Here is a 23,500-nt window from a genome sequence, read left to right as displayed (position 1 = left end):
ATCAATTTTCTCACCAGTATTTATAATAGATTTATTTTTCTCGAAGCAGTTATTTGCAATTTTAGATACATCACTAATGAATTCTTTAGTTTCTATAAATACTTGATAATCAACATGATGATACTCGGATTGGATTTTTTTAAAATATATATGGCTTTTTATCTCATAAATGTAATCAACTATTGTGTACGGGTTAGTTTCTAACTCGGGATAGACAAGTTTAAAGTCAATATAACTTATAAATGTCATAGCATTGTATATATTATCAAACATTGTCAATGAATTGTTTATTACTTTTACTAGTAATATTGTACAATTTTTAAAGTTTTCCAATACATTAGCGTCTAAAAAGTGTACACATATATCAACAACAATATTTAATAATTCTACAAATGTTGAAAGTACTTCGCTATACCTGTAGTTTAAAATATCAATAATATTATAGAAAACACTTAGCAAATTTTTGTCGTTGAGTTTTTGCGCTACTAAATCTTGGACTCTTAAAAATCCAATGGAATCAAGTTTCAAGTGTAAGTTTCCCATAGATTTCCATCCATTTTGAATACACAAATGATCACCTATTTCAATTAAATAATTTAAGTATGATGTTTCTTCAATTTCACATTCTACATTGGCGATATTGTAATAAATTATAGTCAATTTTAAAACAAATAGTTCAAGATTCATATCAATAAATTTATACAATTAGTGATACTATGCTATGAAATGAATTAATATAAAAATTTTTTTTTATTATTTATTGTAATATTCATACCTAAAAATACCGTGTCTATATTAAGATGTGTATTAACAAAAATGTAATTTATTAAGCGTCAATATGCAATTATTAATTATTTAATATGCGTAAGACTAACATTACGAATAAAATTTTTAAATAATTTTTTCTTTTAGTAATTTTTAAAAACATTATTTCGATATTGTGTTCAAAACGCTCTAGAATTACAAAATACAAAAATATAAAAATTCGTATAGAGTTTTATCATAATTACTAATAATATATCAGATTACGCTGTAATCAATCTATCTTAATTGTTTAATTTAGGTTAAAAAAATAAAAAAATAGGCAAATCATAGACTAAAAATTGATTAATTTAAAAAAATTGTATTATTAAATTTTAATACTATTTAATAAAAAATATTTTTTTAATTTTAAACACTTAAGATGCAGTATATTTTCGTATCACATTTAATTGATACACAATAATTTATAAGATCTTATTTAAAAAATTTTCAAATTTTTTTCCAAAGAATAAAATTTAATTTTTTTCAAGATTATTTTTTGTGCGCTAACTATTGTATTTTTCAAAAAATAATAATTTATATATTTTATCTAATAATAAATATTGTATTTTTAAAAATGATTTTCAAGTTTCATTTATTTCTTGATTTGTTAGTTATTAGTTAATCTTTAATTATTCTCTTATACCTTGTAACGTCACAAATTCGAAGGTGGACCGTTTATGATTTTTTGTTATGTCTACTTATTTATTTTATCGCGCGAAAGAACCTTTTTCTGACACAGCGGTGTCAACCACTCATTATTTTGCCTCTGACCGCTAGATAAGGCGATAAAAGAGAAATATAATTAAAATCGAATTGTTTATCAGTATTAATCCCTTCCAAAAAGACTGGCCGTTATCGATTTGAAATTGCCGTTAGATCGGTGTTGACTCTTCTCTATTCTTTCTTCTGTCATTGACCGTGCTAGGGTGCACACGTTTATTTATTTATTGACACTTTTTTTACAATGATGGAGTAGAGCTGCCAACGGCGAACGGCCAGGTCTTTTCGACGAAGCATCCAGACCATCGGATGGGTCTCTTCAGAGACCGGGTATCGTTTTCTTTTATATATTATATTTGTGTAATGAGCTATATTTTATCAATTATTTTATTTCATTTTATTTTATCATAAATTAACTTAATTTTGTTTATGTGTGGAGAGCACGTATTTCCCTTTTCTTCTAGCCAACGCTAAGGAGCGAGTGTCCAGACCTCTCCTGGTGTTCTTCATTAATTTCCGATTAACATTAACGGATGTGTTCCAATACCGTCCGTGATGTTTGTAATATATTTGTTTGTTTTGTTTAAATATTTTATTTTATTTGTATTGCCTTTATTTGTAGACATGGTTTTTGATGCATTCGCATTTTTGTCCATGTTTCTTTTTTTTTTTAACAATTAAATTAAATTTCCTTATTAATTTCAACCGTAATATTTATTTCATTGCGCGAGTAACTTAATTACTCGCGTGTATTTATCCCTATTCCTTAATCTAGACACGGGCTACGATATGTTTTACATATCAACCACAAACAGCTTTAATTGTCATAATTGTGTTTAATAAACCATGAGGTATTATAGTAATTTATACATATAACGACATATTAACTTAGAATATACTTTTAATTAACTTAAAATTAAATTCCACCTATGGTCCGTTAATCATATCTGATAGATGTGACACCTCGCCTAGGTGGTGGCAACCCTTGCTACTATAGCTAGTCGTTATGCAAGTGGCAAACCACGTTGTTGTTACAGGCCAATATATAAAAAGCCCACTTGCAACCTTATTAATGTTTCAACATTATGGAAAAAAAGAAAGGAATAAGATAATTGAAAGATTGGTTTTGTACAGAGTTATATGACGCGATTGACTACTATGCGCCGTTTTCGTTTACGCTTGTCTCGCGCTACACCTTCCAATTGTCTTTGAACATTTTGTACTCTATTCAAAACCATCATACTATATGAACCGTGATCATGTATATCCTTTTTCCCATGTTGTAATATCGACCGCTCCCATGATTCATCTAACAAATTCTTACGAAATATTGAGTTAATGTATCGTCTTTTGTTTTGCATCGCGGAACAGTGATGTCACCGGTTGACCTCTGGCTAATATTTTCCTCAGCTGTGGGTATTATATTAACGGACGGTTCTTTAAAGGAAAAAATGTTTGTGTTGAGTTTTCAATTGCTAGCTTCGATTTAAATGACGACTCGGATAACCTTTGCAACGAAAATAATCCAACCCAAATGAGTACTGAAGGTAAATCTGGATTGTGTATTATATCCACTGTTTGTGTTGATAAAAGTGGATATAAATCAGTACCGATCAACATATCAACTGATGACACATCATCAAATCTCGGATCAACTAAGGCCAAATGCTTTTAACGCTCTCGTTCCATGTTAGGTAATTTAGCATGAGGCATAAGTTTGGTTATTTGTGGTAAAATTAAAATCTTGAAACTCGGTCCTCGCGCTACTGAAGGAACAAACTGTCATAATATACTCTTCATTACCATAACATGGAATAATTATACATTATATTCTTAGAAGGACATGATCCTTTTCTAGAAAATAATTTAAATAAACATTTAACAAACACACACTATTTAGTATATTATAATACACGCGATTCTATCATAAATTGATTAGTAGTTACTTTTATAAATAGTTCCTCCCGAGAGGAAGAATTTAAATTATTTTTGTCATCTTTGTTATTCTACTTTTAATAATTAAATAAATTGTATTAATCCTGGTTTATTAGTAAGAAACTATGTTAATGTTATATATTATGTCAAAATGATTTATATATTCTATTCATCTGTAATAATCTCTGTATTTTATGCTTATTTATCAATAAACAGTTATACTGTAAAAATTAGACAATGATGATTTTTGGGGGTAAAAAATATTGTAAAAAGGCAGTGCAAACCCGTATTCCGTTCATTTTGTGCTTTGGATATAGTAACGTGAATATTGCGATCATCATTTTCAAAGTTCTTACGAGTTTGATCTGTGAAATAAAACTTAAGTATGTTGTTGTGCGGGCCCACGTGGTAAAGGAATTAAACTTAATAAAAAAACGAAAACACTCACTTTTCAATTAAAATGTAAAATATATAATGTGATTAAACAGTAAATAATACAATTCAACGTTAATTATTAATATTATTACAAATGAATAGAATAATGATATAGAATGAATGTAACTAGCGCATACTAAACCAAGACTGACTGTAGGGTACCTACAGTGAAAGTCCTTTGCCCATGGTTGCCCTAAATCCCTTGGTCAGCACATTCCTGTATTCGACGACAGTCGGACGATCATGTATTCTATACTGTACTCAACTATAAAATAATATTCAGGGGTTCTTAACACCCCCCAACATAAATGAATAATGGGAGTCTAATGATTCACATTGACTCAAGGTAATCAGATAAATAAAGTTATACAATTCCAAAAGAATTTAGAATGTTTTTCATATTGGCGAATTATATAATCTAAAATAGATGAGTCAGAGTTGCCCATTAGTAATTTCAGTGGTATATACTTGAATCACCTTTTTCTTATACTTAAATAATACAGAGACAATTATAATTAATATGATACAAATTGACAAACAAGTATATATGATTACAATATGATAATAATTTAGTAAAAAAGCATTGTGTAGTGTATGTGTTATCGGAAATATAATCAGTTGTTTATTAATTCTAAACGGAGTAACATCATTGCTTTAACCTAACAAATGGCGACGATGATGAGATCAAACCGCGTATTTTCTTTTTTCTTTTTGGGTTTTTTTTTACTTATAAAGTGTAAAAAAAAATAAATAAATAAAAATAAATAATTAATTAAACGTAAAGTATGCTTGGAAGCATAGAGCAATTCGTCCCGGGAGACGATATTGGTGAATATATAGAGCGGTTAGAGCAAATTTTTGTGCTTAATGATGTATAAGAAACTAAAAAAGTGGCTTCGTTATTATCTTTTATCGGACATGATGCATATTCGGTATTAAAGAAATTGACGTACCAGAAGAGTCCAAAAAAATTAATTTATAAAGAATTAATAAGTAAGCTTAAAGTACATTATTCACCTGAAATCAATGAAATCTCGGAGAGATATAAATTTCATAAAGAAGATCAGAAGGAAGGGCAATGTATTGTAGAATACATAGTGAAACTTAAGTCAAAGGCTCAAAATTGTAACTTTGGAGCATTTTTGGAGGAAGCTTTAAGAGACCGTTTTATGTTTGGCGTCAGAGAAAGCAAATTCAGGGCATTGCTATCAAAGGAAAGTAAGCTAACTTTTGCAAGTGCTTGCCAAATAGCGACGTGCTGGGAGATGGCAGAAAAAGAAATTGAAGAAAAACCATTAAATCAGTTTGCGGTACGAAAACTAAATAATTATGGAAGTAATAATAATAAAAACACATGTGGCAAATGTGGAAAAAATCATGCGTCAACTTTTGAATGTCCAGCAAAAATGATTCAGTGTCATAAATGTTCTAAGTTTGGGCATTTTGCACGTTTTTGTTACACAAAGTTAAAATCAAAAAAAAAAAAAATATTCGAATTCAAATTGGCGTCGGCATCAAGGTCAAGTCAGATCATCAGATGTTATAAAAGAGTTATCAGAACAAATGGTAGGACAGGTTGTGTCAACAAGTGATACCAGCATAAATAAATTAGTAGACGGTCCGTTAAAGATTATGGTTATGGGAAATGGTATTAAATTGGATATGGAGATCAACACAGGGGCATGTGCTTCTGTGATAAGCGAAAATACTTATCAACAATTATTTAGTAAATCAAACCTATGTATAACAAATTCTAAATTCATGTCTGTTACAGGAGAGTTATTTGGTATTATTGGAACAATATCTGTAAATGTGTGTTTGTGTGATACTGTTGATGATGTATATAAATAAAACTTGCTGGTAATTAAGAGTACAAAAAGTATTTCTCCATTGTTGGGTCGATCATGGCTAAATAAATTAAAAGGAAATGGTGTTATTAAATTAGTAAGTAATACTGAACTAAATACAAATTATAATGATATTATTTTAAAATATATCAAAAGTAAATTCCCACGAGTAGTGAGTGAAGAAGGTGGTCAATGTATAGAAAAGTATAAAGCTGAAATTGTATTAAAACCAGGAGTTACTCCTATATTTCATAAAGCTTATTCAGTATCTTTTAGTATTAGAGATAAAGTGGGTGAAGAAATAGATAGATTGGTGGAACAAGGTATTCTAGAACCTGTGAAGGATAGTGATTGGGCGAGTCCTATAGTAGTAGTTTCAAAGTATGATGGTAGTTTACGTATTTGTATATATTGTAAAGTAACTATAAATAAATCAATTAAGACTGAACATTATCCTTTACCTAAAGCTGATGACGTGTTTGCTAGTTTATCAGGATGTAAAATATTTTGTGTAGTGGACTTATCCGGAGTATACCAGCAGCTAGATGTGTCTAGGAATAGTAGAGAGTATTTAACTATAAATACATTAAAAGGATTATTTAGGTACAAAAGATTACCATTTGATGTATCCAGTGCGCCTGCTATTTTCCAATCTGTTATGGATCAGGTGTTATCTAAGGTAGAGAATGTATTTTGTTACCTAGATGACATTTTAATTGGTGCAATAGATAAAGATATATGTAAAAAAAATTAGATGAAGTTTTAACTAGATTAAATGAGTTTAATATCAGGATAAATTTAAAGAAATGTAAATTTTTTGAAAGCAGTGTTAATTATCTAGGGCACACAATAGATGAAATGGGTATCAGACCAATGAAACAAAAGTTAGAGGCAATTAAGGAAGCTAGAGAACTTACAAATTTAAATGAGTTAAAAGCATATTTAGGATTACTAAACTATTATTGTAAATTTGTACCAAATTTAAGTAGTGAATTACATGAACTACATAAATTATTAAAAAAGGAGTGAAATTTGAGTGAATTGAAAAGTGTAGCGAGACATTTAATAGAAGTAAAGAATTACTGCTAAATAACCAATTGTTGGGGATATATGATTCAAAGAAACCCATCATAGTTTATGCGGATGCTAGCCCATATGGTGTAGGTGCAATTTTAGTGCAATTATTTTGTAGAGAAGAAAAACCTATTTGTTTTTTATCTAGCACATTATCACCAGCAGAACAAAATTATGCACAGATTCATAGAGAAGCGTTAGCGATAGCGTTCGCAGTAAAAAAATTTCATAAATATATTTATGGAAATAAGTTCACACTATGCTCAGACTCACAGGCGTTAAAGGAAATATTTAGTCCTAATAAGGGTAATTCAGTAGTCGTTGCATCTAAACTACAAAGATGGTCAGTATTTTTATCGATGTATGATTATGATTTTAAATATAAAGCAGCCAAATAAATGGTGCATGTTGATGCGTTGTCACGGTTACCTTTAAAAACAGAAACTGAGATTGAAGAAATTTCTATAAACAGGTTAAGTATTATGAATGATTTTAATTTGAATATAGAAGAAATAAGAAAAGGATATAAAGAGGATAAAACAATGTTAAAAGTAATCGAGTATGTAAAAAATGGTTGGAAAGGGAAACTAGAGGAATGCAAATAGTATTTTAAAATGAAAAATAATTTAGGGTTGCAGGATGATTGTTTGTTTTTTGGCGATAGAGTTGTTATCCCAGAGCATTTAAAAGAAAGGGTGTTACAACTACTACATAAGGATCATAATGGTATTGTGCGAATGAAAATGGAGGCAAGAGGAATACTATGGTGGAGAAATATGGCTAAAGATATAGAAGAGACGGTAAAAAGGTGTGAGATTTGTCCTTAAACGCAAAATGTACCTAAAGAAGTAGTGACATATAGATGGCCAAAAACAAGTAAACCATTTGAAAGGGTCCACATAGATTTTTTCTATTTTAGTAAAAATACTTATTTATTATTGGTTGATGCATTTAGTAAATTTGCAGATGTCAAATTAATGAATAGAGTAACTGTAGAGAAAGTAATAGAAGTGTTACAAAGTATGTTTACATATTTTGGGTTACCAGGAGAAATTGTATCTGATAATGGCCCGCCTTTTAATTCTCATGTTTTCAATAATTATGGTAAGGAGTGTAATATAAAAATAATTAAGTCACCACCATACCATAGTCAGTCAATGGACAAGCTGAAAGGGGAGTTCAAACAGCGAAGAAATACTTAAATAAATATTTATTGGATTATAAGTACAACAGGCTATCTATGAAAGAAAAAATATTAAGATTTATAAATTCTTACAATAGTACACCGTCAACAGTAACAAAGCAATCACCATTTGATTTAATGTAACTTGGTGTAATGAAACTTAAATTAAACTAACCTAATTAGGTCAGCATATTTCAAACATTAAAAGTATCTTCATACTATAACGCTAATTAACGTCTACATTTTATAAAAACAAAGACAACGTCTGTCGTTATAATTTCTAAGAATGTTATCTTCGGTTACCAAACGGTTAGGTCAGCATATTTCCGGCATTAAATGTATTACTATATTATAACGCTCATAGGCGTCAGTATTTTATGAGAACAATTGCTATCATTGTCTACTAGTCGCTTAGGTCAACGTTGTCTTTTTTCACGCCTACGCGTTTTATGATAACTATTGCTATTATCGTTTATCAGACGCTTAGGTCAGCATATTTCCGACATCGTTTGTGTAGTACCTGTTTAAACCAACCCAAACTTGTCTAAACAAGATCTTTGATCCCTATAAAAGAACGTCACATCAATTTCAGACTCATTCACTCATTATCTTTTCTAAAGCGATTATACCAAAAACCATTTGTCTGATTATTTGTTGTTCTGGAGAATTTCTATGACTTTTGATATAAAATAAAGTAAGTAATACNAGAATTTCTAAGACTTTTGATATAAAATAAAGTAAGTAATACATTTATATATATTTTTCATTTAAACTGTTTTCTACTGACTTTGGTTACTAGTTATGTTTAGAGTTGTTTAATACTTCTTAATTTTTTATTTTAGAATGGAGCAATTAAAGAAACAGTTGAACGATCAGAGTACATTAAAAAGATATTGAAAATTAAGTGATCTGGAGGAACACACGCCATACAAAGTCATGTCTATGAAAAATACAATCACACGAAATGGGGTTGTCGTTGTTGGTTGTCTATTCAACAATATGAATGTGTTTATTCCGAGATTGAAATTAACTAATGAAGAAATCGAAGCTTACAATATCAACAATGATGACAAATTACATTTATTATATAGAGGTAAAAGTAGAAATGCATATTTGTTTGATTTTCAGTAATTTGTTAATATTTTGTCTTGTTTTTTAAACTTATTTATATAAAATAAAAAAAAAAAACTTATAAGATTAAAAATTCAATAAAATATACTATTTTTTTATGTTATACAATTTTGTCTTATTTATTTACACTATATGTATTTGTGTATAATGAATATTAAATATAAGTCTGTAGTACTAAGCAGTACAAAGAAGAGTTTTACACATTAAATATATACAGCAAATTTAGTATACAATATGGTATTTGTAGCACATTGTACTATGTATGGTATGCAGTGGGCTGTTTATAAAAGTAGTAGAGACACTGTGTCGGAGTTTTGGTGGATAATACCTTACAATCAAAATGTGACATCTCATTACGTAACTATAGTTTAAATACTATGGCATCTTACACATACAACTATTGTACTGTACAGAAGAGAAAAAAACGTTGTAGTATATATATATATATATATTTACAGATATGTATACGCATATACATATATTTTTTAGAAAAAATACAATTTCTTACTACATTATGTTACATTAAAAAATTATTTTTAAAACTATTTATATACATGTATATTTACAAAAAAAAAAAATTTCAATTCTTAGCAATATTTTTTTACAATGATAATAACTTAAAAACTATAGGTCTTCCGGTGGTGGTATGGCATAATGTCCGTGGGCCAACGTGTCGATTCTGTTGTCGAGCGTGTAGCGCTTATCATCGAATCGGTTAAGCGCCAACTTGGTTGTACGTAAAGTTTGTACCTCGTGCTCAAACGAACGGATTGACACGTTCTGTCGGTACGGAGTGTAGGGTAACGATAATGTCAGTGGAGACTGACCACCACGTATCACTTCGATGACCGCACGGACATTCTCTCCAGCCAATGCTCATTTTGACGCATCGTCACCATCACCATCGACTTTGAACAANCCATCGTCACCATCGTCTTTGAACAAACACCGTTTGTAATCGTCCAAAGACAGATGGTTCCGGACGACGTGCCCGCGGATCCCCTTAGACTTTATGAGTTCGCTGCCTTCCATGTCAAATGCGTACCACTTTAATCAAAGTGCAGCGATCTCAAAGAGAGTGAGGCCACTGGTCTCGTCTGAAAACAAGCCGGGCATCTTCTTTCTATCGGTGGAGTAGCAAGGGTGATCCTTGGGCAGGCTAGATGCGTCCACGTGCACCAGTAAATCGGGGCTATCAGCTAAATCTTGGTAGAAGTCGCCTACTCTGAGCAAGTATATGAAGGAGTCTGAGAAAAATTAAAAAATATATAAATATTGNGGGGCTACCAGCTAAATCCTGGTAGAAGTCGCCTACTCTGAGCAGGTATATGAAGGAGTCTGAGAAAAATTAAAAATATATAAATATAAAAAATATTTCTACTGTACGGTTGTACTCACCAGTATCCATGTAAACCAATTCGATTGCACTGCCATAATGTGGTTTCAATACGTCGTAGAAGTACTTGTACATTAGCGTCTTGCTAATGTCAAGCACTGCTAAACCGACGTATATTGGTTTGATAAACTTGACCATCTTTGTGTCCATTATGACGGCGCACAACCTTTCACCGTATTTGATACAGTCGTTGAAGGTTGGTTGGTTTACGAGCTTGCTTAGACGTTCGGGACTGGAGATTAGCTTAATGCGGATGCGTTTCCGCATGTTCTCCATTGTTTTCCCTATAAAATGTAAAAAATTATCGAATAACCCACTTTAGCATTGAGCATGCACTTACCAAAGACGGCATTGTTCATTAGTTTGAAAAATGCAATTTCAAAAGCATTTGCCGCCTTTTTCCGCATTTCAGTGTTCAACTCAATGTATGGTTTCAACCAAGCACTTTGTTGAAACTCTAAAACGCGGTGCACCTGCAGTACAAATATTTATATTAGTATCATCGCTTATAGTTTATAGGTTAATTATACATACTTTATCGACTTGCAGTCCGTGTGCGATTGCCTGTTTTAAGTTGGCATAGTGTACGACGTACCGCTGTTTGGGTTTCAAAGTGGCCATGAGTTTGGTTTCTTTGGAACCCGGCGATACATCGTTGACAGGCAAGAACGGCAAGTCGTTGTGCTCGTCATGCAGCTCTTGTGGATGCGATACGTCCACTTCATATATACGCCTCGTATTACCAGTGTCCGACAACGATTGGAGGTCAGCCAGAAGGTCTACTCCTTTATACCACCGGAAGCCACCGTACGGCATGGGCTGGCTCATAGCCCAACCGTAAAGGTTATTGCCTGTAAACATTAAACGTTATTAAACCACCGCTCAATTATTGCGCGTTTATATATATACGTATAGATTACTTACAGTCTTGGTACACGATCCATGATTCTGGTTTTGACGGATCGTAATCGGGTGTCTTAGAAATGTTGGCCTTTGCATAGTGCTTGACGGCTTGCACTAGCCCACCACGAATTCCCTGTTCCACCATCAGTAGCATGTCGTAGTCGTTCAAGAGCTCCAGCGTCATCCTGGTGTATTTCAACATACAATCGAAGCTAAAACCAGGCGCGCTGTAATAGTGCGCCGGGTCCAAATTGTATGTTGAAATACAGATGTCGCGGAAGTTCTCAAACACATCAGCCAACAACAACACGTCGATCTTAAGATATAGATCGCTTTACTCACCGAGGGTTGAGCACAGTCCTAGTATAGTCACCCATACGATCGTCTGTTTTCTCAAGTAAGGCCTCAAAATCGGCGTAGATGACAAACGGTAACCGTTGCGTCTTTACTCACGCGTCAAATTCAACCTTACTTCCCTCTACCGGCATAACAAGTAAAATAGGCTTGTTCTTGCCGCATATCAACTTGTGTTGCTCCATAGCTTGTTGACCCCGAAGAATATGCTTTATAGGCATATCATCAAAGCTGGTGAAGCAACGTTTGCAAGTGTATATGCGGCATTTGTGATTAGTTTTTTTGCTGCGCACGAGCCTCGAAAAATCGGAAATGTACGCGTAATGTNCGGAAATGTATGCGTAATGTGATTTTTCAGAGTCACCGATGTACAACAGGTCAAAATGATTCTGTTGCTCTTGGTCGGCGACTCTTAGAGGATACACCAGCCACTTCATCTTAACGTCGTCTCGTTCCAAGCCGTACACATTGACAGACACGTTAGGGTTTCGTCGTTCAAATATTTTAATTTAGGACACGGGTGTGGGGAACGTCAACCCTGTGAAATCATACCTGTGTTCCTCATTAAAATATTTTTGATTAACACGTGTATTATTATTAACCCCAACGTGCCTCGCTAAAATGGACCACTTGAAACAAGACTGATCGATATTCTGTCGATTGATGATTGCTTTTCTATTATTAATTTCAGACGGAATCGGAATATATGATGACCCTGCGAGGTCGGCGGGCGGCAGTGACGACAGGATACCCGCCGCCACTCCGGACACCGTTCGGTACGCCGAAATTGTCCGGATCGCCGCCCGCCTCTGCACCCTGAGCAGGGCTTCACGGTTTTTGGACGAATACTCAAGAGTATCAGCCCAAACCGGGGACCCGTACAGGAGGACCGAGTGTACGACTAAAAGTCTGCGCCGTATCTCTCTCGGCCCTTCCAGATTGGGCATGAGTCCCGCCAGGCAATTCATGACTTTCTGGGCCCGCTGGGCCGCACGGCAACTATGTGACCTTTTTTTTTTCCCTCCTTCTCGACTTTAATGTTGACCGCCCTGGAACTGCCGTTAGGCATTGCTTCAGGGCGGCCCACGTCGCCTTCGCTTCTTCTTACCACCGCGCTGTGACCCGTCCCAAGTTCACACTAGAGCCGAATCCCAGCGCGGCGTAGCCTCCTTCGTTAGCCGGACCCCACTAGAGAGTCCGTTGCCCGGGTTGGACCATGTGGTGGTGGGGGTAGGCAGTCTTCTCCATTGTTAGCCGGANAGGCAGTCTTCTCCATTGTTCGCCGGATTAAGAACCCGACCTTCTTCTTTTTTTCTTCTAACAGGGCAGTCCTTGGAGAGGTGCCCCTCCTTCTTACACCTGAAGCAGGCCTTCGACCGGTTCGGTCCCTTGCACGCGTGGGCTATGTGCCCGCGTTCTAGACACCTGTAGCACTGAGGTCCCTAATCGAGAATCCTCAGTCTACAGGACGTCCATCCGACCCGAACTCGGCCTAGACCTGCCAGGCGATGAGCAAATTTGAGGGGCACCTCGCATCTCGCATACCGCCCTTTACTGTCGATGTTAGTGAGGACCGTAATAGGTCCCACTTTCGGCGGCAATTCTCCATTCGGAGAATTCAGGGCGGCGCTCAGTGCTTGGCGCACATCTTGCTCCTCCTGCCACTCCTCCACATCCAGGAGGAGGACGGTGCAGGTCATCGAGGGACGTTGTACCCGCACGTCCATCTCCTGCAGGGCCGCCTTTAACCTGGCCGCCAGAAGGTCCGCTTGTTCCGCTGACCCCCTTACCTCCAAGAGGACTGCCCCCGTGGCAACTGTGTGACCTTGACAACGGTCATTACCCCCACAATCGAGAAACCACGCCCTCCGTATGACTCCCCCCCCGACCACGACCACCAAAAATACAGTTATGACATCAAACAGTTATAACAACATTTATGTATACTGGGGTGACTGATTATAATATATACAAAAATAAATCACAAAAAGAGTATAAAATAAATTGTAATATACTGTATAACACATGGACTAAAAATTCTCAAAGAATTTGTTAATAATTAAATAATAAACGATTTTTGTATATAAGATGTATTCGTATCTCTAAATGTTTGTCAAATATAATGTAGTATTCGTATATATTCCAATTTCGGAAAAACGATACAATATAGTTTAATAGACTGTACTCCTAAATGGAATCTTCTAATAAAACACCAGGGCATTTATAAAATATTTGAAAAATTAATAATTTCATAAATTTATAGGTTTGGTTGGGTAGGCATATTGATTAAAATTAGAAATAATGAATTCAATGCTGCAGCGTATTTGATTGATGTAGTTCTAAAAAAGTTAATGTAACTCAGAGGTGCCGGAACTATTTTTTACATGGGGGCAAAAATTTAATGACTAAAACTCAAAACTCAACCCAACATCAACTCCTATTTCCTTAATTATATCCAGATTAGTAATTCGTTTAATTATATAATATATAATTTTTATAATTAATTATTTTCAAATTATTATCGATTTTTAATATATTAAAAGTAATAATTTTGAACCAACTTCTTTTTGTCCTGTAAAATGAAAGTTTTAATAAAAAAAAAAATGAATTTATTACCATAACTTTTAACTCAACTTGCAAGTTTGAAATAATATCATTAAATAGAAAAAAATGAAATTGGTAGATTATTTCAAAAACAACAATAACACTTATTCCCTTAATTTTACCCCGATTTATAATTATAATATATGAATACATAATAATTACAGTAATTAAATTGAGTATGAAAGTGGTATTCAATAATATAATATTGTAATTTTTACGGAGATATTATAAAAATAAAAAGGAGTTGTATATTCATATACTTTTAATGCGTATACAAATTTAAAGGAATTGATGCAATACTTTTTAATAAAAAAATTTTGTTATTTATGAATAAATACACTAAACAAAAGGAACTTTCATCAGAAAAAAAATATACTTTTCTAAATAAACTTTTCGTGATGTTTTCAAATGTGCAATTAAACTTTTTCTATTACTTCTAAGTTTTAATATTATTACTTATTATTAAAAAATAAGTATTTACATATAAAAAAAAATAATTAAGAACAAAAAAAATTGTATTAAATTAATACTGATTTTGATTTTTAATATGTTAAAGGTAATCATTTTGAACCTATTTTTTATTGTCTTTTAAAGTGAAAGTTTTAATGAAAAATACCTTCTCAGCTTCGCATCGAAGCTAAAAAATGAATTTGTTACCATAACTTATAGTTCAACTTGCAAGTTTGAAATTGACATTATTAAATTGAAAAACATGAAATTTTTAAGATTAATATGCAATCTAGAAATTTTATAATTACNATGAAATTTTTAAGATTAATATGCAATCTGGAAATTTTATAATTACTAATTACAGTACATTTGTCAGAAAAATTCGATTTTTTTACATTTTTATCGTAATAGATAACTGAAATAGAAAGAATAGTAATCATATCCTAATAACTTTTGGTGTTAAAAAAAATTCTGCAATTGAAATATTCAGAACTTAATTAATTTTAATAATTTACTTTAATTAAATGAACCAATCAAACCAAAGTAGTTAAAAATATTTACTCAATTGAGCGTATTATCAAAAATATAATTATAATTGTAAAAATCCATCGTTAACTTCAGGTGAAACTAAAAATCATTTTTTTTTTAAATTTATGATTTATATAGCAACATATTACAAAAAAATTTGGCATATTATAGACTGGTAGTAGCACACATAAATAGAGTTAAAAAATTAATAAATTATAAAGTAAAATTATTTACTTTTGTAGTTGAATACTTTTATCATATCAAATCTAATTCGACAATAAATCCTTTAAGAATATTAAAAATTCATGATTTTAATTGTTTGTATGGAAAAAGCTGGTTAAGCTACTTTTTATTTGAATAAGGAATATTTTTTTTGATTTTTAAGAGTAATAACTTAAATATCATAAACTTAAATGAATCATTTGACGTATCGTTGAAAAAACTAGGTCTAGTGAGGGTTGGCAAAATAAATCGTAGCCACAAAAGAACCACAGTAAAATAATATTAACATGAATATCAATTTCTTCTCAGGAGGGAAGACTATAGTGATAAGATCCTTTATATTTATTGAAATTATTGAATCTAAATGAGATAGATATCAAATGATTTGAAAATTCTATTTTAACTTAAAAAAAAAAATGCAAAATTTTAGAAGTCACAGACGCATTTGAACCTCGTACCCTAGGCGTGAAAGATCAAGATGTTACCCAATCGGCAACTGTTCGTTGCTTTTTGTTGTATGATAAAATTGGCTATTTAAGCTAACTCAAATTTAAAAATTACTTTTTCGACTTTAAAAAAGTAAAAAAATTTTAATAAGTATAATTTCATATGTCTTATGAACTTTATTCTATGTCAATGATATTATATAATATTCATGAAAGTCAGTTTATTCCCCTAATAAGATATTTTAAAATAAAATAAAATACAAAACCCAGAATTTTAATAAAAAAATTGCATATTTTTGAATACGGTAGCCTTTTGCGCATAGAATATAGGTCGTCGGGATAAATTTTTTTTTTTCATTTAGTATTACATAAAATAAGCTTTAATTTGATTTATGTTTAAAGGACGCAGTATATCCGGAACATTTTCAAAAATTAAGTTGAAAAAGTTAGTTTTTGTAAAAAAGTTTCTATTTTATTAAATCCCCCCTGTGAGCAGAATAAGTGTTAGATTTTCAAAAAAAAATGATATCAAATGAAAGGAAATTATCTAAGGTTTTAGTTTAAAAAAAAATTATGTTGATTTGTTGATTTTTGAAAAAGTTATGTAAGTTTTAAGAAAAAAAAGTGAAAAAAATGACAAAATTTGTCAATTTTTAAATTTGTAATTTTTTTGGATATTTCCCCCATTTGCGGGGAACGAGGGAAAATTTTTAAATTTTTAAGGGTAATGTCTTCAACTAGATACAATTTGTGATCTTTTGACGTATTGTTAAAAGAAATCGGTCCAGTGAGAGCTGAGAAAAAGTAGTGACAGACACAAAAAAAAAAATAAACACATCATGGTAAAATTAATACCTTCTCAGCTTCGCATCGAAGCTAAAATTAGTAAGTCTTAAATATTTTTAACAAAGATAATATGGTGTATTGAGATTTAAGATTATATTATATCATTACTTTAATTACTTTAAAATAAAACCATTCAGTAAAAAAATACAAAAAAAAACGGTAGCACAGTGGGGTCGAGGCACAGTGGAGACATTGCATAGTAGGGTCCAGTATAGATTTAATCTGACAGTGATTAAAATCACTATCATAAGAAACGCTTCGATGCAAATCTGTAGATAGTGTTTAATTTTAAAAAATTGATGGATAATTGCAAAAGCAACATCAACTTCTATTAAAATAAAATACAAAACCCATAATTATCATACAAAAATAGTATATTTTTCAATATGGTAGCCATTTGCGTATAGAAGATAGATTGTCGGGACAAATTTTTTTTTTTCATTTTATAGTACATAAAATAAGCTTTAATTTGATATATGTTTAAAGGACGCAGTATATCCGGAACATTTTCAAAAATTAAGTTGAAAAAGTTAGTTTTTGTAAAAAAGTTTCTATTTTATTAAATCCCCCCTGTGAGCAGAATAAGTGTTAGATTTTCAAAAAAAAATGATATCAAATGAAAGGAAATTATCTAAGGTTTTAGTTTAAAAAAAAATTATGTTGATTTGTTGATTTTTGAAAAAGTTATGGAAGTTTTAAGAAAAAAAAGTGAAAAAAATGACAAAATTTGTCAATTTTTAAATTTGTAATTTTTTTGGATATTTCCCCCATTTGCGGGGAACGAGGGAAAATTTTTAAATTTTTAAGGGTAATGTCTTCAACTAGATACAATTTGTGATCTTTTGACGTATTGTTAAAAGAAATCGGTCCAGTGAGAGCTGAGAAATAGTAGTGACAGACACAAAAAAAAAAATAAACACATCATGGTAAAATTAATACCTTCTCATCTTCGCATCGAAGCTAAAATTCGGTAATTTATAAATTTAACTATTAATAATACATATTATTAGCTTCGAAGCGAATGATGTGTTTATTTATTAATTTCAGCTACGTTGGGAAGCTGAGAATGTATTAATTTTAACATGATGTGTTTTTTTTTTGTGTCTGTTGTCACTTTTTCTCAGCTTTCACTGGACCGATTTTGATGAACAATATGTCAAAATATCACAAATAGTATTTATTTTAGACATTACGCTTAAAATTTGAAAAAAAATCCCTCGTTCCCCGTAAATAAAGGATATCTCCAAAAATATTAAAATTTTTTAAATCGGTAAATTTCGTCTTTTTTTTCTTAAAATTAACATATCAACCTAATTTTTTTTATTATTAAAACGTTAGATATTTGCCTTTCATATTATAAAATTTTTTTGAAAATTTGACCCTTTACCTGCCCACAGGGGGGATTCAAAATAGAAACTTCTGCACAAAAATTTAACATTTTCAACTAAAGTTTTGAAAATGTTCCGGAAATACTCCGAGCTTCAAACATATGTTAAAATATAGCTAATGTTATATACTATAAGTTAAAAAAAAAATTTTGTCCCGACTACTTATTTTCTATGTGAAAATAGTTGCCGTAGATATAAAAACATGCAATTTTAGTATTAAAATTTACGATTTTATATTTTATTTTTTCAACTTAAAATTATTATAATTTTTTGAAAAATGTATGGATCAATATAAATTTTTGTTTCTAAATAAATTATATATATATAACTTTTATACGACACACTTTTTTTTTAAACCGGATTATTATCCTTATCTAATTTTTCTGTTAAGGGCATTTAATTTGATAGATTTTTATCTTTTTTTTTTTTTGGCTTGTTAAAGTTTTCATTAACAAAATAATGATTTTTTGAAAGAGATAAACTGATGAGAAATTAAATATTTTAAGTATGTATTATGATACAGCCTTATCAGCCACACTAGTACTGACAGTATATATTTAAAGCCAATATGACTTGTGATAAAAAATGTAGTCAGTCTCATTTTGACATTAAAAACTTAACTAGGACTTTCTGTACATCAATAATTCTATAGTCACTTTAAAAAGTACATGAAAATGATTGATAGACTGTCTGACTACATTATATAAATAAGTAACAAATAAAAACGATAAAAATTAAAATGGTATTTTAAATATTTTTTTTGAAATTATTTGAAAAGTTACTTCAAAAATACTTAAAAGTATACAATGAATGATTTAAAATTATGTATGAACACATGAAATATTAGAATTTTATCTTTTTAAACGTCATTTAAAATTTAAAACTAACCTAAATTCTTTTGGTAATAAAATTTAGATTATTAATAAATATACACAAATTTAAATAAAGTTAAAATACTATAGTTAAATAGATGTTGTTTACACAATAGGTATTTAACGTTTTATATAATTTTAAACTTCTGAGAATTTTCTTCACAATTTTTATTAATAAGGAAAAATTATTTTATAGTGAGAAATTTATGTTTTTATTTTTCTGAATACGATAAAATGTTTTCCATTAAGTTGCATGAATTTTGTGTTTTATTACTATACGTAATTGTTGTGTTTGTTGGAGCTCCAAATGTTTCTACGCAAAGAAATGCAGCAATTATTAATAGCATTTGCGAAAATGATGGATGGCAACATTTTACTGACGTAGAGTCTGTAAAATATGATAAACAAACATTTGAGTTTAGTCATATTACTATAAATTCCGATAGATTTTCGAGCAATAAAAAAGTGCAAGCCGCTGCTTTATTTCTACTTTGTACATACGCTAATGATTTAAAAAAAATATTTTCTATGGTTATTTATTATTGTCATGAATGTCAAGGAGTTTTTATTCAAGAAAAAGATCCCTATGAATGCACAAGTGATTTATTGAAAATAATTAAGAAAATAACTTTATTGGCAACAGTCATGAAAGAATCGTTGATTTCTTTAGATGCGTTATATGGTACTCCTTTAAAATCCACATTAGATGATTATATATTATATTGTTATTTGTCAAGTTTACAAAAAGTAGAAAATACTATTTTTCGTGAAGCTCCTTCAGAAAATAATCCAAATACTTGTAATCAAATCTTAGAAAACATTAAATTTATATTTCCGAATATGATAGAAGATATTAATCGTGAAATACAAGTAAAACCAAAAATATGTCACTTTAAAATTCCCAGTGCAAAAACGGAAGATTATAAGAAAGTATATACAATAAAAAATAACCAAAAAAAAAATTTTAATTTTGAAAATTTGAAGAAAAAACTAGATAACGAAATTAAGAAGATTGTTATAGAAAAGTATTACAAGTTAGGCTTCTATTTTAACCCAGAAATTCAGATGATTGATGTACCGATACCACAAGAAGTTCTTGATAGTACGTTTTTTTAAATTAATGATAATACTTAAAAATGTTTAAGTCTAAAATTAATCATTGAAGGGGTAGTTATCTTTATCATTATTTAAAGTAGTTCTAGTTCTTCAAGATTGATAATTTAATGATGTCCATCTGCTTGTTTGATGATAAACGCTTACTATAAACCGAAATAATTACTTTTTCAACTTTTGAAAATCTAATTCTTTCTGTTTTTAATTTAATATTTTGCTTTTATTTTAGCTTCGATGCGAAGCTGAGAAGGTATTGGTTTTACTATGATGCGTTTTTTTTTTTTTTTGTGTCTGTCACCACTTTTTCTCAGCTCTCACCGAACGGATTTCTTTCAACGATACGTCAAAAGATCACAAATCATATCTAGTCGAAGACATTACCCTTAAAAATTGAAAAAATTTCCCTCTTTCCCCGTAAATGGGGGAAACCTCCAAAAAAATTACAAATTTAAAAATCGCTAATTTTCGAAATTTTTTCAATTTTTTTTACTAAAATGTGCTGTAACTTTTTCAAAAATGAACATATCAATATAATTTTTTTTTTATAGATGTTTGATGTCTTTACCTATCATTTGGTATATTTTTTTAGTAAATATGACCCTTTATCTGCCCACAGGGGGGGATTTAAAATGACAACTTTTTCAACTTAACTTTTGAAAATGTTCCGGAAGGTCTGACATTTTTATATATATCTTAAATTAAAGCTAATGTAATGTAAAAAAAATTTGACCTTTGGACTTGTCTTCATGGTGAAAATGCCTACCGAATGCTATTTTTGTGTGAAAATTCTCGATTTTATAATTTACATTTTTTACTTTAAAATGCTACAACTTTTTAAAAAATATATGGATCAATACAATTTTTAATAATATTATTTAATAATCTCTTTTTCATTTGACATACTATATCTTAATCAGGATATTAATAAGGAACTAGCAGATCATGTGGCTTTTGGAATAATACACCAATTTTTTTAAATTAAACACTATCTAAAGATTTGCATCGAAGCTTTTTTTTTTGTTAGTGATTTTAATCACTGTCAGATATCATTATACTTGATCCATCTATGCCACGTCACCACTGTGCCGCGACCCCCTGTGCTGGGTTTTTCATTTTACGGTTACTTTTTATCATGTTATACATTAGACACAATGTTATAAATGCATATGTGTGTATGTGTGAGTTTATTTATTTATAGTATCATTTAAGTGTAGTGTATATTAAGATACAACCGATAGAGTAGGTAATTGATTTGACACTATATTGTTTAAACTCAACTAAACGCTAAATTGTACATTCCCAAACAACAATCATAATCTTTTTCTTATTTTTTTTTTAATTCGTCAAATTTATTCAGTTGGTGTCTTAATATATTTTGTATGATTCGCTTCCTTTATACTAAATAGTGTGATCTTCCCAACCATTATAATTTGTATGCAGTAAAATGATATAAAGTTTAATACCACCAATTTACAATAAAAATTATAAAATATTTTAATTTTTTTTTAAATAAACAAAAATTGGACAAGTGAACACTGTTTTTATATTTGATAGGTTAATTCTGGATATAGTACGTCATATTTAGATAAATACTAATTTTATATGAGTGTAAACTAAAAATAGTCTTCCAAATATCATGTAAATAAACGATACAGTAAAATAATTTTTTGAGGCAATATTATTGCATTATCTAAATCAAAAATATATTATTTCATAAAGAATTAAAATATTTCAAATGACTATTCTGAAAATTTATTATATTTAATTTACAGCACATTTGCTTCAACCTCCACATACAAAATTATTCGTTTATATTAAATCACTTATAAATTAAATTAAGTACGCAGATCAGTGGCGTGCCCAAGAATTTTAAATGGGGAGAGATGTCTTATCTAATAGGTATTAATACAACTAAATACATTTAATAGGGGTGAAAATATTAGAAAAAGATTAATGAGGGGGCTTTAGAGGTCAAGCCTCATTAAAATATTTATTAATATTTTGTGTTTTGTATGATATAATGTAATGTTGTTATACAAATATACAATGTAATAATTACAACTTTATTCAATTTTTGCTGTTAAGTACTCAATGCTAGAAAAAAAACGAAATGGGGAGGGATATGACCTCTAACCCACCCCCCCCTGGGCACGCCACTGACTCAGATTACTTATAAAATAAAAATAATTTCAGAAATATTTTTTTGATTATTTTAGTAACGTATATTTCTTGATTATCAATTACTAAGCACTTTTTCGATTCATCCCGTATATGTATACTAGAGATATCAACTTTATTTTTAAAAATGATATCACATTAGAGTGTTCAGTAAGTGACGGGTTTCTATTGTTCTCATTGTTTATAAGAATTGATTTGATTCTTTACTTACTGAACACTTGTATACTTAACTAGTTTATAAATAGAATTCATATTTGTTTGCATTTATAAATTTTTAAAGTTATTCCAAACACATTAATAGCTAGTACACATTTTTATTAATAGGCTTGAATTGTTGGTAATGTGTTCTAACTGGCGTTACAGGTTGGGGGAAATTAGAGCGTTTACTACTCTTAAAAAGAAAAACGTTTCTACTCTAATGTATATTTCAACAACAAAGTTTTACAAGCTTGAGTGCTATTAAAATGGGTAAAACAAAATTTATAAATGCATGCGTTACGTGGCTATTTAGGAGTTGAGCCTAAATGGCCGACGAAAGTATTCTAAGGGGACAACGGGATATAGATGGTTGGGCAATATTTACATTAGGCACCGAGGTTTCCTATTTGATTTAGAGAAACTACCAACGAGTCCAGTCATTAAACGATTTTTGGTGGAATTAAATCGGAAAGTTTTGAAACTTTGCAAAAAGTTAGGTTATAGGCTCCTGATTCACCTAAAAAAATTCGCCATCCCTCATAGGTCCGGAAGTTTCCGCCATCTTAGATTTTAAGTGCGATTTTTCACGTTTATTAAATTATCTTTGAAAATACTAAATTTATCTCAAAAGTACTTCTATACAAAAATGTAGCTAATAAAATTTCAAATCGATATGGTTCTATACAATTTTTTCGTAGATTGAATGGATTAAGAGCAAAACTTAACCATATGTAATAAGATCATACGCGCCTCACTATAATACTATATTTATGATGTACGTAGACAGCGCGCCGCGCCCGCGTCCATTAGAAAAGACAATATTTACCTCTTACATACATATATAATTGTATTAAAACATTACATTAAAATATT

At 30.5% G+C, this 23,500-nt stretch overlaps 3 protein-coding genes across 5 annotated transcripts in view; 2 read left to right on the top strand and 1 right to left on the bottom strand.

Annotated features, from left to right (window-relative positions):
• Positions 1-5,159: 5,159 nt before the first annotated feature.
• LOC126907212 (uncharacterized protein K02A2.6-like) lies at positions 5,160-6,770 on the top strand. Its single transcript, XM_050688323.1, has 4 exons — positions 5,160-5,343; positions 5,414-5,700; positions 5,764-6,481; positions 6,583-6,770. Exons 1-4 carry the CDS (start codon positions 5,160-5,162, stop codon positions 6,768-6,770), a joined length of 1,377 nt encoding a protein of 458 aa, XP_050544280.1.
• Positions 6,771-10,096: 3,326 nt separating this feature from the next.
• On the bottom strand, positions 10,097-12,103 carry LOC126908538 (uncharacterized). Of its 3 annotated transcripts, none has more exons than XM_050690704.1 (5): positions 11,450-12,103; positions 11,060-11,376; positions 10,866-10,998; positions 10,528-10,809; positions 10,097-10,376 (listed from the first exon to the last, which is right to left on the bottom strand). In XM_050690704.1, exons 1-5 carry the CDS (start codon positions 11,628-11,630, stop codon positions 10,183-10,185), a joined length of 1,107 nt encoding a protein of 368 aa, XP_050546661.1. In that variant the 5' UTR covers positions 11,631-12,103; the 3' UTR covers positions 10,097-10,182. The 3 variants fall into 3 exon arrangements, with proteins under 3 accessions (XP_050546661.1, XP_050546663.1, XP_050546662.1); XM_050690706.1 differs by having other exon boundaries at positions 10,337-10,354; XM_050690705.1 differs by lacking the exon at positions 10,097-10,376 and adding an exon at positions 10,421-10,445.
• Positions 12,104-19,292: 7,189 nt separating this feature from the next.
• The window catches only part of LOC126908542 (uncharacterized), an 8,810-nt gene continuing 4,602 nt past the window's right edge, over positions 19,293-23,500 (top strand). Inside the window, exon 1 of the mRNA XM_050690711.1 lies at positions 19,293-20,240. Coding sequence (XP_050546668.1) covers positions 19,373-20,240 — 868 coding nt within the window. The 5' untranslated portion in view covers positions 19,293-19,372. The remainder of the gene's footprint in view (positions 20,241-23,500) is intronic.

The sequence above is a fragment of the Daktulosphaira vitifoliae genome, unplaced genomic scaffold, assembly GCF_025091365.1.
Source record: "Daktulosphaira vitifoliae isolate Bord-2020 unplaced genomic scaffold, ASM2509136v1 Scaffold_5, whole genome shotgun sequence".
NCBI lineage: Eukaryota > Metazoa > Arthropoda > Insecta > Hemiptera > Phylloxeridae > Daktulosphaira > Daktulosphaira vitifoliae.
This window is presented reverse-complemented; position numbering and strand designations above follow the sequence as displayed.

Coding starts and splice junctions, on each gene's coding strand:
- LOC126908538 (XM_050690704.1), bottom strand. CDS start 11,630: ATGTTGAAATACACCAGGATGACGCTGGAGCTCTTGAACGACTACGAC. Junction 10,999..11,059: donor ACGGACTGCAAGTCGATAAA/GTATGTATAATT, acceptor TTTGTACTGCAG/GTGCACCGCGTTTTAGAGTT. Junction 10,810..10,865: donor AATGAACAATGCCGTCTTTG/GTAAGTGCATGC, acceptor TACATTTTATAG/GGAAAACAATGGAGAACATG.
- LOC126907212 (XM_050688323.1), top strand. CDS start 5,160: ATGGCAGAAAAAGAAATTGAAGAAAAACCATTAAATCAGTTTGCGGTA. Junction 5,344..5,413: donor TAAGTTTGGGCATTTTGCAC/GTTTTTGTTACA, acceptor GTCGGCATCAAG/GTCAAGTCAGATCATCAGAT. Junction 5,701..5,763: donor GTATTATTGGAACAATATCT/GTAAATGTGTGT, acceptor CTGGTAATTAAG/AGTACAAAAAGTATTTCTCC.